The sequence below is a fragment of the Paramisgurnus dabryanus genome, chromosome 20, assembly GCF_030506205.2.
Source record: "Paramisgurnus dabryanus chromosome 20, PD_genome_1.1, whole genome shotgun sequence".
Classification (NCBI taxonomy): Eukaryota; Metazoa; Chordata; class Actinopteri; order Cypriniformes; family Cobitidae; genus Paramisgurnus; species Paramisgurnus dabryanus.
The window spans coordinates 24,446,242-24,464,374 of record NC_133356.1 but is presented as its reverse complement, the minus strand read 5'-3'; the positions used below and the strand labels follow the sequence as shown (position 1 = coordinate 24,464,374).

Here is an 18,133-nt window from a genome sequence, read left to right as displayed (position 1 = left end):
GGTACAAACGTGTACCTTTTTGAAGGGTAGGCTACTGTCCCAGTGACAACTTTTGTACCTTTATTACTGTGAGTGCATTACAGCATTTATTTTACAGCAATATGTGACTGGGCTGTATATTAGCATACATTACTGTATATCTGCCACCAGATTATGTTTAAGTCGCTATTTTTGTAATAAGTTAAGTAATAACAAGCATCTGTAAATCTTTATAACACCTCATTCAGGTTCATCTATGTTTGTTTATATACTGTATGATTACTTAGGGTATCATTTCACAGACTTTAATGAAACAGACACAATTTAGCCGACCTTGTCTTCTACTTATAATGATGATGATGATAATAGTAGGCTAATAATAATCATAGTAAACCATACCCTAAAGCTACACTCTGTCAACGATTCAATCACCATAAAATTACTGAGATGATAAACAGAATAAAACAGGATGTTAAACAGCATCACTAGACAACATATGACAGAAAACAACACTCTATATCTCGGTAGACTGCTTGATTTACTTCGCTACTATAAATGCAACGTTGAAATACGCAGCAGTCTGTGCGTCACGATGAATATACTATAATTCAATACACGCGCGAAATCACTGACGCGCATCAGAAAAAAAGGTCTCTCTCTCTCTCTCTCTCTCTCTCTCTCTCTCTCTCTCTCTCTCTCTCTCTCTCTCTAGCTCTCTTTATTATAACGGGTTGGCCCCGCCTTCCTACCTGTAAATCTCCCCAACAATCTGTGGAGCAGATCTGACTGACTGGATCAGCCGCGGAAAGTGAATGTGGACAGCGACATGTCATTGAGAGCGGAATAATCGCCCTAACGCCGATATTTGAACAGGTTCTTCCATTGAGCCGACCGATACCACAAAGCCCAGCTTGGCTCCCAGCTGAATATCCTTCAAGACATCGATTAAGTTGGCGTTTATGAGAGAAATATCGATTAGACAGCGCTGAGGCGACACTGTCGCTGGATGGACGCGCGCGAGCCGTCTGAAGAACAACCATAGATAGCCGTTTGCTTGTTTTTCTGTCATACATCCACTAATAACAAAATAGACCAAACGAACGCTGGCTTTACGCTTTATTTCTTTAACGAATATGGAGAAGGACGAGGACAACCCTTCAAAATGAAAACATCAAGTCGTCATTAATGCGGATTTAAATGTCTCGCGCTGAGAGGAACGGCCGCGCGCTTTCTCCTCACGCTCTCAGACTCGCTGCGTTTCTCACAGAAAAATATCGATTAAAAAATTATATTGTCACTGAACGGACGCGGATAGAGAAACAGAGCACATAGGATAGGGATTTTTGAAGCAATATGGCTGATGGCTGGGGTTGGGGGCGCTGGCAGGAGCTCTCCAAAGCTTCTCAATGCTAGATGTGGCAGGTGGCAACGGATCCTATGGCAGCAGCAGCCCTAGAATGAGTAATACTATCAATTTTAATAAAAACGCGGACTCTTCTGTCTCTATATCGAAGATGGACGTGATCATCCCGTTCTCACCCGACGTACCCTGTGACAACAATGGTCAGCGCATGTGGTGGGCTTTCCTCGCCTCATCCATGGTGACGTTTTTCGGGGGTCTCTTCATCATTCTCCTGTGGAGGACCCTCAAGTACCTGTGGACTGTCTGCTGTCATTGCAAAATCAAAAATAAGGTAATGCATCTCGAGCCTTACGTTGTGTATTTGTCTCCATTAAATGCACAGATTGCTTAAAACAAATGGCCATTTTATTATCAGGATTTTAAATGAATGACATTTGTGTGGCTGTGAATTGGCATTCACAGGAATGATTCATTGGTGAGAATACAGTGTTCAGGCTGCTCTGCATGAAAACATTGCAGGAACCAGCAAACAAGTGACATCTGAATAAACTGCGATAAATTAAGCACACAGCACATAACATGTTGTCAAATGTACGATTTAAGAGGTGGTACATTTAATAAATATCACCTAAAGTATTGCAAAAATAATTGAGGGCCTGTTTTATATCTTTCAATGCACACACAACATCATTTACATCTAGAAGGTTTCTGTGTTGATGTATTGCAGATCTTAATATGTGTTTTTGTAATATAGGCTATACACTTTTATTTAATCTGGCTCTTCACTCAATATCAGTGGTTTATATGACTGATACTGTATATCCCAGTTGGAAAATTTAATTTAGAGGAGTAGACTTAATATTTGCATTTTTTTTAGATATGTGCGAACACAACCAAGCAATTACAACTCTTTCTGTGGCTTGATTGAATTAAAAACAGGGGCAGTGCCCTTTAATAAGGTCCTAATATGTACCTTTATGTACATATCAGTCCAGACCTGTTGCTATAACAATACATAAAATGTAATATTTACATTTTTCATATTCATTCAATTAAATAGCCATGCGATCGCTTCCATTAAGTGCTCGGTGAGACACAGTGTGTCTGTTTGTTACAAGGGAGTGGCTTATCTTATGCTTATCCATCGTCTTTGATTTATTTGCTGTATGTCCTGTAATGGAAAAGTGTTATTTGGTTTTCTAGATGCAGACATCAAAAAGGACAGCTTCATTTTGGCTGGTTCATGTGGGATTTGAAGAGACAATAGCCAATGAGTTAAAATTAACCACATGAGGCTTGAATTCGCACATGCAATGCTATTTAATCCCTTTTAGTATCTACTAATTTCTGTCTGGGAAAGACTAATGTATGTCGCCCTGTTGGTTTCTTGATAACCTAGTTGTTAATATTTTCATGTTTAACTTTAAAATGTCATTGTCAACATCAATTAATTATGGCTACCTTATTTCAGTGCTTTCCCATTCAGATAAGACTGTGTTGAACTTGTTATTTATTCAAATGAGAAGGGTTAATGACGTCTGTGAAGTCTTCATTACCATTTAATGACCTACATGTACAAGCGCTCCAGCAAAACAAGGAGTCCATCTGAAACTGACACTGTGACTCAATCTGCTCAGATGGAAGTTGTTAAAACACAGTCCGGTCTGTGTCTGTATCACTCTGTGTTGGTTAAAACTAGGGTTGCAAAGTGGAGAAAAGTGTCCGGTAAATTTTGGGAAACTTTCCATGGGAACTTAATTTGGGGAATTTTGGAAATATTTCAAATTGGAAAGTTACACGAATTTATGGTATTTAATGGGTATTATTTGAAAATGTAAGGAAATTTATATATCATATACCAACCTAAATAAACATTATGTTTGGTCATAAGCAGTGGCGGCTCGTGACTGCTCCTCCCAGGGGCGCTAATTCAAAATAAGTGTTCGGAGTGTCATGTGTGTGGTTCGTAATTTCAAAATATGTGTTCTGCGCATTGAGAGATCCTGTGTGCATTATGTGTTTTGTCAAAATAAGTGCCTGCTGCACATGCGTCAAAACCGTTTATGATAAAAGAGACGTTCACAAAATACACGCAAGACACTCACTTAACAGTAAACTCTGATTACGCATGAGATTATGGGAGTATCTGGCTAACGCGAGCGTCTCTTTTATCATAAACCCTTTAGACGCGTCTGCAGCAGGCACTTATTTTGACAAAACACGTGATGCACACACGATCTTTCGAAGTGCAGAAAACATATTTTGAAATAAGGAACCACACACATGACGGGCAACATACATGTTGTGACGAACTTCTCATCGAGCGCCCTTAAAAAAAGAATTCACCGGCCCCCACTGGTCATAAGCAGACATCCATGCAAGTAATAATACAATGTAATGCAAACTTGGGAGAATCCTGATACTTGCGCTCATCAATCTGATTAAGGGCTTCAAAAAATTATCTGTGCATGTTATGAAAGTGCAAGTGGCCCTTCAGTAAGCAGTGTGCTGTGACCGATGAATGTGCAGGGTAGATATTCAACAGAAATTTTGTTGTTTTAAACAAAATTATGTTGCAATATTTTTTACCTATATTTTTCTCCTATTATATTAGGCAACTCTGCAATTTTTTCAGATTTCCAGTGTATTCCCATTAATTCCCATATATTCTCGTTAATTCCTATGGAAAGTTCCAGCCTCGAAAATTCCTGTAATTCCCTAGTCAAAACCCTCATCCCCTTCCTGTCTTCCCACCTATTTTTCATTGTCTACATGTATATATAGTATACAAATCAACCACTGAACTATATTATATATAATAATATACATATATATATATATAGTTCAGTGGTTGATGACAACCTGTTGTTGTGCCACTGACAATGAGAACGATGGCCAAGTGATTTCGCACCATGTCCTGTTTCCAGGAAGAAATGAAAATGGTGGTGTGGATAATTGCTGGCACTGGTGTGATTCCTAGTGGAAGGAGAGTCCGGAGGGGTGACTTTGTGGAGCGGTATTGACACTTAGTTGCAAGGGGTACATGCTTGTTAGGAGCATTAAGAGGATGAAACGTTATCTGTTGTGCAGCTGACTAGGACGGCAACTCTTTCAGACACAGTGTCAGTAATGCTGAGGCCGGCCATGTTGGGCAAGCAGGTGAGACAGGGAGCATGTCATGCACTAAAGCCTGATTCCTTTCAGTCCATAGCGCACGATCTTGGACCACTTGGTTTAATAGTTTATGTAGGTAATTGGTGTAGTTGCCATACAGTTGTTGTGGTGACTTAAAGGAACACGCCCAGATTTTGGGAATTTAGCTTATTCACCGTATCCCCCAGAGTTAGATAAGTCCATACATACCTTTCTCATCTCCGTGCGTGCTGTAACTCTGACTGACGCAGGCCCCCCAGCTTAGCTTAGCACAAAGTCTGGAAGTGAATGACTCCAGCTAGCAAACTGCTCCCAATAAGTGACAAAATAACGTGAACATTTTCCTATTTATGTGTTGTGGTTTGTATAGTCACACCGTGTACAAATAACAGTAATATGAGACACAGCCATCTTTTAACATACTGGGAACTATATTCTCAGAAGACGAAGCACTGCTACATGGGCGGAGTGATTTGCTCGCAGCACTCGAGAAGCCCCTGGTGAGGAGCAGAGAGTTCGGTCAGAGTTGTGCAAATCACTCCGCCCATGTAGCAGTGCTTCGTCTTCTGAGAATAAAGTTCCCAGTATGTTAAAAGATAGCTGTGTCTCATATTACTGTTATTTGTACACGGTGTGACTATACAAATCACAACATATAAATAGGAAAATGTTAGCGTTATTTTGTCACTTATTGGGAGCAGTTTGCTAGCTGGAGCCATTCACTTCCAGACTTTGTGCTAAGCTAAGCTAGCGGGGGCTGCGTCAGACAGAGTTACAGCACGCACGGAGATGAGAAAGGTATGTATGGATTTATCTAACTCTGGGGGATACGGTGAATAAGCTAAATTCCCAAAATCTGGGTGTGTTCCACACATGATCTAAAGTACCGTATAACCTATTCACCTATTGAGTCATATTGAGGATTAAGTAAATGAAAAAAGAGGAAGAAGAGCTTAGGAAAACACATTAGGAAAGTTTAAAGCTAAAGTGTGTGAAAATACATAATTTGATGTACTGGGGGTCCCTGCTTCTCTATCCATTAAGGGGTCCTTGGCCTGAAAAAGGTTGAAGACCTCTGCTTTAGTGTGATGTGTATGCCAACCCCTTTAGTTAAACTTCATAAGGTATCAATGACTGTAAATTTGCTGCCTCTGCCAACATGACAGTGACTGGTGAGTGAGGTTATTGTGACTAGATTGGTACATATTGCCTAAGGTAGAAAACAATGTTACTGAAGCAGAATTTAATATTGATTTATACTCCATGTTTATTTAATCTTGTTTTGTACTTCTGCTCCAAATGACTCAATTTCCATGTTTAGCTTTACAGTCTGAAAACACAAAGGTGTTTACCAATAGCTGTTACTACCTGAAATAAGCCCTTCGCTTTGCAGTCCAGTGATTTTGTCAGAGTGCTGCATAAATAGCATTTTCCATTTAAAGCTCAAGATATTTTCTGACCCGCTGGAGTTATGCATTTGTTTTGTGTGCCTATTTTAAGAGACAACAGTACAAACATACAACTCTACATTACAAAATATTTTTTATATCTATGGTTGAACTTAGTTTCTCAGTAAAGCAAGAAGAATTGCCAAGATGCCTTGGAGGTGGATTTGTTGTGAGCCTGTGTATCCCCTCCTGTTTGACCATGTGCCGACTGCCTTTGGGCTAACAGGGCGACAGCGCACACACCCAAATATCAGCTGTCCCTCTCACTAACACTGTAACACAATGTAAAGAGCACAGGATTCAAGTATGTATAGATCCAAGATAAACATCAAATGTATGTGCATTGTCAGCTGGGAAATTGTATTAATTCTTTGCATTTCATTGCTAGTAAAAACCAACGTTATTTTGTGTTTTTGGTATAAAACAACGTGTTTGTGTGGTTTATGGTTCAAAAAATACATTATTTTCCACATACTGTAAATTTTTGTAGCTCCAGATTTCACCGTCTTCCTGAAATGCTCTGATTTTGTACAAAACTCGTTAATTTGAAAAGCTTTGCTTTCTGATTGGCCAGCTAATCTGTACGTTGTGATTGGCCTGAATACCTCTGTTGTCAGCCGGAAATGTGACGCTCCTTACCATGTTTGAAAGATTCGCTCACAATGCAATGATTAAAGGAATTAACTAACAGGCTGAGTCCGAAGCAGGGGGAATTATGATAACGTCAATCTTGTCTACATCACCAATCCCAGCAAGTACCATCAGACCATAGGTGCCCTTTAAAAGACTCCTAAAAGTCTGTGTTTTGATCACCACACCACATATTTTGTCAAGTTTATAATAACAAAAACCTTCAAAAAGCATGCATACTACATAGGAAAGTAAGTAACATTTTAGGGATCAGGGAACTTCTCACTTTGAGGCCCGAAAAAATGCATCCATCCTTCACAGAAGTAATCCACACGGCTCCAGGAGGTTAGGGTAATCAATGCAATTTTGTAAGGAAAATTATCCATATTCAAAACTTTATAAACCATACTAAACACTTCTGGTATCAGCCAAGGCACATTAACGGAGCTGCTGCTTTTTCGATTAATGACAGGTAGCACCAACGTTAATGTGCATAACTCACTCTCATCACGTAACGCCACCCTCGAGCCTAGAAGTCACTTCAACACAGTAGTTGGCGATATTGCACCTTAACCTTGGTGCCACCCTAATGAGAATACACTTTATTACTACTATTGAAGGTTCTTTAAAATATATAAACATTGACCTTTGACAACACTTAAGGAGGAAAACATGGTCCAAATAACAAAAAAGATAGTGTTTTCCGATCTTGAATACTGTAGAGGAAATTTCAAATTAATTTCTCAATGACAAAATGCTAATGTTTTTACTTTTATTTCAGGAAAATTTCAGAAATATACATTTTATAGAAAAAACTCTTTTAATCACGTTGTTAACTGTTAACTCTTTCGCCGCCATTGACGAGATAACTCGTCAATTTAAAGAAAATCCTTCCCTGCCAATGACGAGAATTTCCTGCTTTCCGCAATACCGCTATTATCAACATATACAGTACAACCTGGAAGTAGCGCATCACTCGAAAGAGAAAGAACGTGTATGTAATAAAGATCACTCTGCATATGATCTCTATGAAAAGTCCTTCACAAAAATGGAAATTTTCTGGAAGGCATTAAACTTTTGTGAAAATCATGAAAAAGTCTGGCGCTGGCTGGCAATTTTTTTTAAAAAATGCCGGCGGGAAAGAGTTAATCACAATCATTGTATTTTTAAGCTATGATTGTGTTTATGGTGTGAAATATAACATATGTTATAACATGTGTTCATATTTCTTGTTAAAAAAACACAGTATTTTTCCACACAATTTACTTGTCTCCATATTGCTGCTTTCACTCTTCTAAAAACAGGCTTATGTCTTCCTTGCTCTATGAAGTGCTTTATAAGTTCTAATTGTGTAGTTTGTTTTGTGTGTTGTGATTCGACAGCAGCTTAGCTTAGCAGAGCTGTTTAAGCTTAGCTGGCGAGTGGCGACTGACATATTCCTGTGGGTGGAGTTTATTCAACGAACTGTTTTACTGACGTCATTAAAGCAGGAAGTAGAGGGCTGTAGTCCAAACCGGCCATTCCCTGTAGGCTTTGAAAGTGGAATTCTGTTAAAGAAAATAAATCACCTGGCAGTGAACTTTGAGCTTTATCACTTTACAGATATTATTTATTACAGCAACATTACACACAAACTAAAGTTTTAAATATTGGATCAGGATTTTGATCACTCAGTCTTTTACAATGCTGTTGGATGACTTTATGTCGCTTATGAGGTTTGCTTTTGTTGCAATTCAAAATACACTGCAGAAATGGTCAAAATACATGTAGAAATTATGATTAAAATTGAGCTTGGTGTTACAAGAAGACAAGACTTTTGAAAATGCTGAGACACTTGAGTTCATCAAAAGTGTGCAAAGATTTTGTTCACTGCTGGAGACAAAAATGATTTTGTATAAAGTTGACGTTTGTGTGCCAGGTCTCTCGAGTTGCTCCTGGCAATTCAGTCATAGAGTCGTGAATTATTGTCATGTGTTGTTGATACTGGCATGACAAAAGCAAGCTCTAAGCTCAGGGCAAAGACTGACCAGTTTTTTTAGGACACTGCAACCAGTCACCATGACAGTGCTTATTTTTGATCATTTCTCATATATATGTGTAATCTTTTTAAAAGAATAAATTCTGCAGATTTACACACTTTTCCAGCCTTTTATGATGAATGCAACTTGTGACATTATTGAAATAATGGATGAATCGAATATGATTTTCTGTTGTCATTATACTAAGTAGGATGATTAGTGATCTAGAAGTAATTGTATGTTTTTCTTTAAGTTTTTATTTCTAAATTACATGTATATTCCACTTTATTGCTCCGCACTGTATGTGTTAACATTTAAAAGAAAAGATTTGCCAAGCTCTGGAGTAACATTTCTCACTGTGTAATTTATGTCATACACGGTGTTGTTTGTTATATTGTGCAGCAACAATTGTTGTTTTTAGTTGAGTTGTGGTCGACCCCAAACTTCACTAGCTGGCCAAAACCATTAGCACATGTGAAAAGATAGCAAGATGGTCATGGTTAATTAAGCTCATAGAAGAGCCAAGAAGCTAGTTCAGCTGCCGTTGTCTTTAAAGAGTGAGTGTAATCTTGCTGCAGTCGAAGCCACCATTTGCGTTCATCTCCACTAACCCCTAGCTAATATTAACCAGACCACAATCACATTAAGCACACTTTTACCTTCATATTTTTTTCCAATATAGAGTTCCAGGACAGCTGGCTGCAAACTGATTAACAGCACTACAATGAATCACTGCTATTAATGTAATGCAAATATTGATCCTCTTGGAAACACAAATCTTTTTTTCCATCTAAACCTTTTATTTCTTGTCACATTTTTTTTATGAAGAGAAGGTGTGCACAGCCTTGGATCAGCTTTGCTTTTGGCAACCCTCTTCTCCCAAGCGTTTGAAACTTCATTACGAGATAAAAAGTGAAGCATAACGAATGGGCAACCACGGCCGTTCAGTTAGAGAGTTATATGAAAGCCTAATGAAATGTGGCCCCTGTGTCCAGCCCCTCGGCTCAGCTGGTGAGATACTCAATTCTGATTCGACCACATCTCAATGAGCTTAACACCATAATTGGCGTTTTGATTGGAGAGCAGTGATGCAGCGTTCAGAGAAGAGAGAAGCGAAGGGTAGAGGACGTCCCTGTGACCTTCAGAGATGTGGGCTGTGCCGTAGAAGCCTCGTGCTCCTCTGTGATTTGGCTGCATTTCTCTCGTGTGCTTGCAAGCTAATAACAGGTTGTGCCTGTGATGGCAGGCGGCAATTTTAATAACCTGTGTGGCACTTAGCATGCACTACAGCACATTGGTATGGTGAGATGGAGTGGTTTTGATGTGCCCGCAAAGGTTATTCCACAAATGTCAAACTGGTTACAGTGTTTTTAAAGCATCTCTCTAGGGCTATTTTTTCAGCTTCTTGTAATGCTACTGAAAGCTTTTAAATAAAAGCAAGCATGTTTAATTTTTTTGCTAAATGAATTTTGTTTCTGTCGAGGCTGCATGGAAGACCGTTTAAAAAGTAACTGTGGAGGAATGGCTCGTGAAAAGTGAGACGATAGTGTAAAATAAGCTGTCATGTGCACAGTAAATGGCATGTGTGTAGACATCATGTACGTATGTTGTACACTGATACTCAAGAACAGGGTAAAGAGTTCATCTTGTTAGGTAATAACATTTCTGCTATTGGGATAGTAGCATATACTGTAGACAGCAAGTGCGAATAGATTTTTTGTTTTTTGTGTGACTGACTTGGGTCAGTATGTACCTGATGTTGCCAAACTATACATTTATACTGTTGATTCAAAATGTAATAATGAAGAAGAGCTTACAGTTAACATACTAAAAGAAGATATATATATAATCTCCAGTGTTTGAATTGAGGGGGGACTGGGGTGTTCCTGCATTGAGGGACCCCCTGTAATATAAATTTGGGGGGTCCTCTGGTTTATATTCAAATAAAATACTACATAATTTTAAAATGTTTGTGCTGCGCTGCCATAAAGCGATTCTGTCCATTATTTGCCCAAATTTTGCAATAAACTAATCCAAATTATTTCTGTCTGAAATAAATGTAAACTCTCAAGTGTGCCTCAACTGTTTTCTGAAGGAATTGACAAACGAGTCAATGTATCTGCGTGTGGATTATTTTCACCTCGTAGACTGTAAGAATCTTTAGATATTAATGTAATCTTTAGGGTTAGGGGCTTTTAAAAAATATTTTTGGCTGAGATTTTGGCAATAGCTGTATTCCTTCTAGCCACAACTCTGCCTCAAGGGCAAATTGTTTTTGGTGTTAGATAATGATAGTCGTTTTAATAGTTAATTTTTAAATATGTTTTATAATTGCTTAGTGTCAGATTGTTATGAGGTCTTTATGCAGTGTTTCCTATACATTGATTTGTCTGTGGGGGGCCGCCACAGAATCAACACTGGCCGCCACAAATAAACAAAGAGTTACTGGGTCGTTACTGGGTCCTGTTTAGTCACTATTTTATAGACAACAGAACAGATAATGGCTGCGTTCCACTCCAGTTTTAGGCACTCGCAAACTTCCCTAAACGCTTCCCCTCGGGAGAATCCCTGCCGCCTTTTTGAAGTGCGTTCCACTTCGTCGAGTGAACGAGGGAAGTTTATATGGACAGACCCTCGCTCCCTCGATTTTGACCGAGTCTACTTCATACGTACACTTCAGGCAGCTTCATATACCACAATGCAACACGATTTTGACATCACTTTAGCAGCTCGTGCTTTGCACAGTTTCCATGTGATCAAGGGCTTAGGGTGATCCATTTGAACCCACTTCAAGTGTTCCAGCAGTAGTGGGCACTCATACAACGTATGCAATGATGTACATCCAAGTGAATGAGACTGAGGGAAGTTAGCGAGGGAAGGTCATAAAAACAAACTGGAACGCAGGGTAAATGTAAAAATAGCATTCAGCTGTGTTAAAATGCAATAGATCAAAGAGTAAAACACGACACAATGACGTCACATATATGCTTATTGGCGTGTGACGTCATCACCGCCACAGTCTCTCAAAATCCTGTGGGAAACACTGTTTATGTATATTTGTTGTAAGACATTGAATTCCATTTAATATTTATTAATGTCCTGTCAGTTTTATAAAATATCTATTTTTTTGTTAAAAAAAAAATGATTACCATACTGTTTTTATTAATTTAATTAGTTATAGCATATATTACATTTTTTGAGAAGTGTAATGTGAACTTCAGTGAAGACATTTTGAAGACCAGCGTGCTATACTGAATAATGATACAGCACACATATACAATACATATGCTCCCTATGGATGTTTGCTAGAAACTTCTCAGAGATCATGAAAATACCCATAACCTTCATTAATAATCCCTCAAGACGTACCGGTCCGCACCAGCGGGCTTGTTAACATTCAACCTCTCTTGCACATCTTGAGTGCAAAATTCATTTGCTGCACTTTAGCTCGGCGTGAGTGTGAAGTCTCACAGTTCGGCAGGGATGCATAAAACTCAAGTGTTTCCAGCCTCTGTAATTCTCCTCAGATTCAGGCTTTCAGCACCATGGAGAGCTCAGTTAAAGCAGCAAAAATACAGAGAGTGCATAGTTTCATGCTGAAACACATCTGCTTTGCTGTAAGGTGTACAGTGTATTCTAGAGATGTTTGCAGCGAGTTGTACCGTATGCTGAACATCTGAGCTGAGGTAATCAAGCAAATGAAAATGGTGGCGATTGTTTTATTGAAAGGCCACATCTGTTTGCTCTGAATGAAAGCAGCTGCGACCTCGTCATCTGTAGAAGTGCATCGTGTTGAAACACATTGGATATGAATGGGCAGCAAATGACGCAGCGTGGATCGAAAAGACTAGTTTGGCTGCTGTGTTACACTTGTCCTGTTACGGTTCGCGATTTGTAGACATCTAGACATGTGGCTGTTTTTGTATGATCACATGCGCAGCTGGTATTGTTTCGGTTGTTATCTGTAGTGTGTGGATATCACGAATTGATTGCTTTTTTCTCATTATGAATTTGTTGTCTTGAGAAATAAGCTCCTTGAGTTAATATTGTACACTGTAAAAAATTTGCTGTAATTATGCAGCTGGTTGCCAGTAACTTACTGTAGATAATAAAGATTGAAAATGTTTCATGTTCATTTAACTTTGAACAAATTGTTGGTAGTAAATAACATAAATGTAAAATCTACAGTAAGTTACTGGCAGCTAGTTGCCAGTAATACTGTAATTTCTACAGAATTTTTTTACAGTGTACCTTTAGTGCTGTTTTCTTTATATTGCTAAACAATGAAAGGGAATTCTGGAGCATTCCATGAGCTTCAAATATTGATTGAAAGCTAAACATAAAGACGTTTTTCAGAATCAATTTTGGATGACAAAATGACTGAACTAGACAAAAATAGTCTGAATATCTTTTCTATTACAGCCTGCTTTGTATGATGGCTTTGCTTTCTGTATGGGTTTTTCCTGGCTCAAAATGAGGTGGAGGTGGTGCTATCCTGATGCACACATGCTTGTGTACCGTGGTTCAGCAAAACACTTTACAAGCGACTTATTTTTAGTGTTTAAATAATTACATTTACATTTTATTTAGGCATTTAGAAGACGCTTATATCCAAACCGACTTAAAGAGATTCGGAAGCAATAAAAACGAGGTGTCATAGTAGGGAGGCAATAGTAAAATAGGTGCTTATAACAAGATACAAGTTTTCACTATTCTGAAACAATATCTGTTTTATTTTATTTTAATTTTCTATTTTTTTACTGAAAAGGGAGAAGAGAAAGAAGTGCAGTCAATATCTATGTCAAGTATATTTGGAAGAGATGAGTTTTTAATTGCTTTTTGAATGATGCAAGAGATGTGGCTGACCGGATTGCAATAGGAAGGTCATTCCACCAGCAGGGAGAAGTGAAGGAAAATGAGCAGGAACATGATTTAGTGCCCCTTTGTGAAGGTAACCCAAGACGCCGCTCATTTGTTGAACGTAAGGTTCTAATTAAAAGTTTAAGGTAAATGACAATTATTAACCTTTTATTTGATAAAACATTACATTAATTATATACATACAACACAGCAGCTAATGTGTTAATTTACATTTAACAAACAGCAAAGTTGTTTAAAATCAAATAAAGTATTAACTTTTTGTTAACGGTTTGTTGTGCTATTTTTGCACTGTTCTGAAGTCTTTTGTGATAGCGGATGTACATGTCATAGACATTATCTGTCCATTCTGCAGTTCGCTTGCTGATCTCCAATTGATTCAATGAGCTCAAATTGATTTGTTGAGGTCTGATTGATTCAATTGGTGACCGAATTGTTTCAAACATTCATTAAAATGAATCGGTTTAAAAGAATATAGCTCCTAATATAGCTCTTATTCTGTATACACGAAACGCGTGGATCGCATTCCTCGATCTAGATTACTTGTGAGATTTAACTTTGTCTCAAGTTAATTTTTTTGCTTAAGTTGAATATTTTCAACTTGCCAGGAGACATGTTTAAGGCGAATAGCGCATGTTTACGTGCAATCGCACCTCCCAATTTGCGTCATTCGGATCGCCGTGCACAAGTTTGTGTCTATTCTCGTCTTTACATTGACTTTGTATGTAATCTACTTGCACAAATCGTTTGCATTTGGTGTGTATGCTCCATTAGGAAGGAATACCTTAAAGGTATAGCGGAAGGTTTTCTTTTTCCGGGTGGATCATCAAGACTTTTGGTCATCCCAGTTGTCAATCATTCTGATGATTTGTTTACGTAAGGCCGTCATACGTACCTGTACCTAGGTTCGCTTTCTGCGCATGCGCACTTTCAGGGGTATATGTGTGATGTGCTACGGTTTTAGCAATTCATTGAAGCTCGCAATCTCACCATATTTTTTCAAAAAACAAGACTAGAGTGTTTTTGGGAGAATATTTCACACAGGTTGGGCTTCCCACTGATGCCTCAGTCGCAAAGTTAAAATATGTTACATTTCTACTCAACAGGTAAAGTTTGGAAAGCTATTTGGAGAAATCCATTTAAAATCACTACTAGTAAAAGTTGATGTAAGCTATGATTAGCGATGCTAACCCTGGCACAAGTCACGAACGCGCAAACACGGTAAACATCTCAATGTATGAGCCATGCCAGCAGCAACTTGTAAACAGAGCGAAGAGAAGAACTAGGCCCGTGCATGCTCTCTCTCGTGCACACGTTTAATAGGTAGAAAAAATTCAGAAAATCTTCCGCTTTACCTTTAAATTGCAGCTCTTCTTGTAAAGTTTAGTCAGCGCCTCCCTGTGCTGATAACAAAACAGCGTCACCACAGTGGTGTAATGCCGCAACTACAGTTACAAATGACAATCCACAGAATGCATCAATGGTTTTCGTGAAGACACCCGAAACTTGATGGAGGTGGCCGCCTTTAAAATCTCTATGCAGGAAAAACCCTGTAAATTCACAGTTTGGGGAATATGATGTTTCCACCATTTCCTAAGGGTTTTACCGTACATCTAAAACGTAAAGACAGAAATGATGAAACCACAAATCATATCTATTTTTTTACCCTTGAATGTCCTTGTATTGCTGGCAGTGTGTGATATGCATCTGAATGCACCCTTGATGATTTAGCATTATATATAATAAGCATGTAATTGGATTGGCTAATTCCGGTTTCCTTAGTGGGGTAGGGAAGCTAAAGCCACACAGCTGCTTTGCAGTGTATTGTCATCGAGCAATACAACTGCAGAGAGATGAGAACTGGCGCACACTCAAAAAGCCCAGCTTGGTCTTCCTTTCTCTCACTCTCTCACGTTTACTCACTCTCTCTTTCTTCTTTTCTCTCCAGCTTTAAGCAGCAGCCTCATCCAACATGGCCCCTTTCAAACTTCAAAGAAACCTAAACCCGTGCATTCATACTGGCCACTTCGTCCAGATATTTTACCACAGCATTTACCATGTTACCTGTTTCCATTTAAGGAAACAAATGTCCTCTTTCCAGGAATAGAAAGCATTGACTAAGGCCTGAGTGGAGTACCGCAGCCTTTGACCTCTTGGAATAGGGTCAGCTTTTCCCAGGTCACAGGAGAAATTAACTAACCAATCTCAAATTACAGAGCATTTATTTTACCCCATAACCCAAGATAGCATGCTAGAAGCGGTTACACTCTTTTAAAAGGCTGTCTGCTAGCATGTAACATGCTTTTAATTACCCGCCACACATTTTCAACATGCTTGCCATCCCTCAAATACGCATCCATTCCTGATGAGCTGTCTGTCTGTTTGTTTAAAAATAACACAGAGGGTGAAACTGCAGATTGTGCAGTGGTTGTCAACTTTCATTTTTTACTCATAAACTAAACGAATAGTGTCATGCTGTGTAAGTGACATGATTTAATTGCCGTGTTCAGAAGCACTCGCTGATTCATTAGGATAATGCGTCAAGGATTGAGAGCTTTAGAACATCGATGGCAAAGTGCACAGTCAAGGTATCTTATATAAAATGAACCTCTCTATATTTAGAAGAAGCTCTGATAGGAGGTTTATTGCGGTCTCAGGGTTTACCCTGCCCATCCTGTTTTGATTTGGCAGGTACCTGCAGCTCTAGGAGCTTGACATTTAGCCAAAGTAATACCACGGCAGTATGTACCCAACACTGTCAGATTTTAACGTGCTTGGTTAGACAGGTTGGCTGGCAGATGCACATCTCATTTACACTCGGCCTGAACACCATCCATACGACTGCAGAACAGAACCTGCAAAATAGCACACGCCCCAGGATGTAGTCATATGCATCATGGGATAGCAGCATGGGATTGTTCTGTTTCTTCCCGTGACTCTTTCTTGGAAGAATACACTTTTTATGTGATTTCACTGGAGCAGAAAATGATAGACTGAGGCATTGAGAGCTTGTATCCTGTCCTTGAACCCTCAGAGGTTATGCCCTATCAGTCCGGGTATCAGGAATCATTTACTGTGACGAGATGCGGACCACCTCCAGCAAAAACAATGCCGTTTGTAGTCCCTTTGATTTCTATCAAGTTAAATGAGGTTTTACATAATATACTTTGAAATTTGTCCTTCTTTCTAGGGAAATCTGAATTTGAAATGTGTTATTTGAAGTTTTGCTTGTCTTGTTAATTGATGCTATAAGAGTTGTGTCTGCACCGCCACCGGCCTGACTTTGATGAGATGTTTACTTTCTAGAGCAAACCGTGATTGTGTATTTGTCATGTGCACTTTTCATTCCGACTTTATCTTTTCCCCGTAAATGCACAAACAATAAACCTAAGTAATCCAGTAAATGACAAACTGTGCTCATCAGCCAGAGAAATTGGTGGAAAATGAGGTGCCATTGTGCTGGTTTAATGCATTTCAGAGTTTAGCTATCCATTAATTTCCACTGTGTCATTGGAGAATGAAAAATGTTTTGTCAGGTAAGCTATAAAATACAATTGATGTGGTAATATCAAAATTAAATGGTGTTATTTATATTAAAATAATTTAAGACCACATCTATTAAGTTTAAAAATGAATGAATCTTGGGCAGGGATAGCTCTTAAGGTAACAACCTTAACATGCTAACCCATTCTTTTCTTTTCCTCTCTGGTTGAATGAGCTTAGCCTCCATGCGAGCTGCGGAGTATATCACAACCTTCAAGAAAAAATTGAAACACACCTTATCCATTTTCACCTGACAAACCCCTAGCTGTCAACATTTCCACAGTCTAATTTGAAAAATTAATATAATCTGTGTTGTTCATCTTTCCTAAGCTCAACATAGATTTGCAGACTATACTTATTGTTAGCTCATTGACAAAATGTTAAGTGCTCTCCTATTTCACTTTGGAAAAAATCACCTGGATTAAAGGGTCCACTAAATGAATTAATGTAAATGTAATGTATGGTTGTATTTAGTTGCCAAGTCTCCTAATTGGGTGTACAGATTTGTAATAATTCTGTTTGTTGAAGAGTGTAAGCCATCTGGACTATTTAATAAACACATCTGTCACAGAAATCTCTCATTTCTGTTTATATACAGCCATCATTACATTCACCTTACCTATTAATTGAATATTCTAGCAATTTATTCAACTTTCAAAAGAGTTTATTTTATTTAAACCTTGTATTAGATTTGTTAACAATTAATCGATCTTCGATTAATTGTCGATAAGAATTAAATTGATAAAACTTTATGATTGTCGAAAAAGCAAGCACGTGTGAAACCAAAAATGAAACCAGTTAAACTAGCCATGATCAAAATGATGCTTGATGCCAAACACACCCCTGGGCTTTTTAACATCCTGCAAGACTAGGCTGGCTGCTAACGCAACAAAATGGGATCCGCAGTGGAACTGATAGGGTTCGATACAGAAAATGCAAATACATTTAGGATACTGAAGCAAAGACCCTCTTCAGGAAAGCCTGCAAGATTAGCATAGCAACGCTGCTATACACAGGGAAGGAGACCAGAAGCCATTTTTAATGAACAGATTCAAATGTAACCTTAAATTCTGGTAAAATGTAAACTGTAAATCAGGGTTTTCTAATGGAAGGTTGAAATC

General features: G+C 38.5%; 1 protein-coding gene across 21 annotated transcripts in view; it reads left to right on the top strand.

Annotated features, from left to right (window-relative positions):
• The first annotated feature begins 726 nt into the window (after positions 1–726).
• kcnma1a (potassium large conductance calcium-activated channel, subfamily M, alpha member 1a) overlaps positions 727–18,133 on the top strand; it is a 279,908-nt gene continuing 262,501 nt past the window's right edge. For 18 of the 21 annotated variants that reach the window (XM_065297219.2, XM_065297218.2, XM_065297216.1 and 15 more), the window contains exon 1: positions 728–1,673. In XM_065297219.2, coding sequence (XP_065153291.1) covers positions 1,386–1,673 — 288 coding nt within the window. In that variant the 5' untranslated portion in view covers positions 728–1,385. Of the gene's footprint in view, positions 1,674–18,133 lie in introns of all 21 variants that reach the window. The other 3 variants (XM_065297221.1, XM_073812906.1, XM_073812910.1) reach the window with 2 other exon arrangements.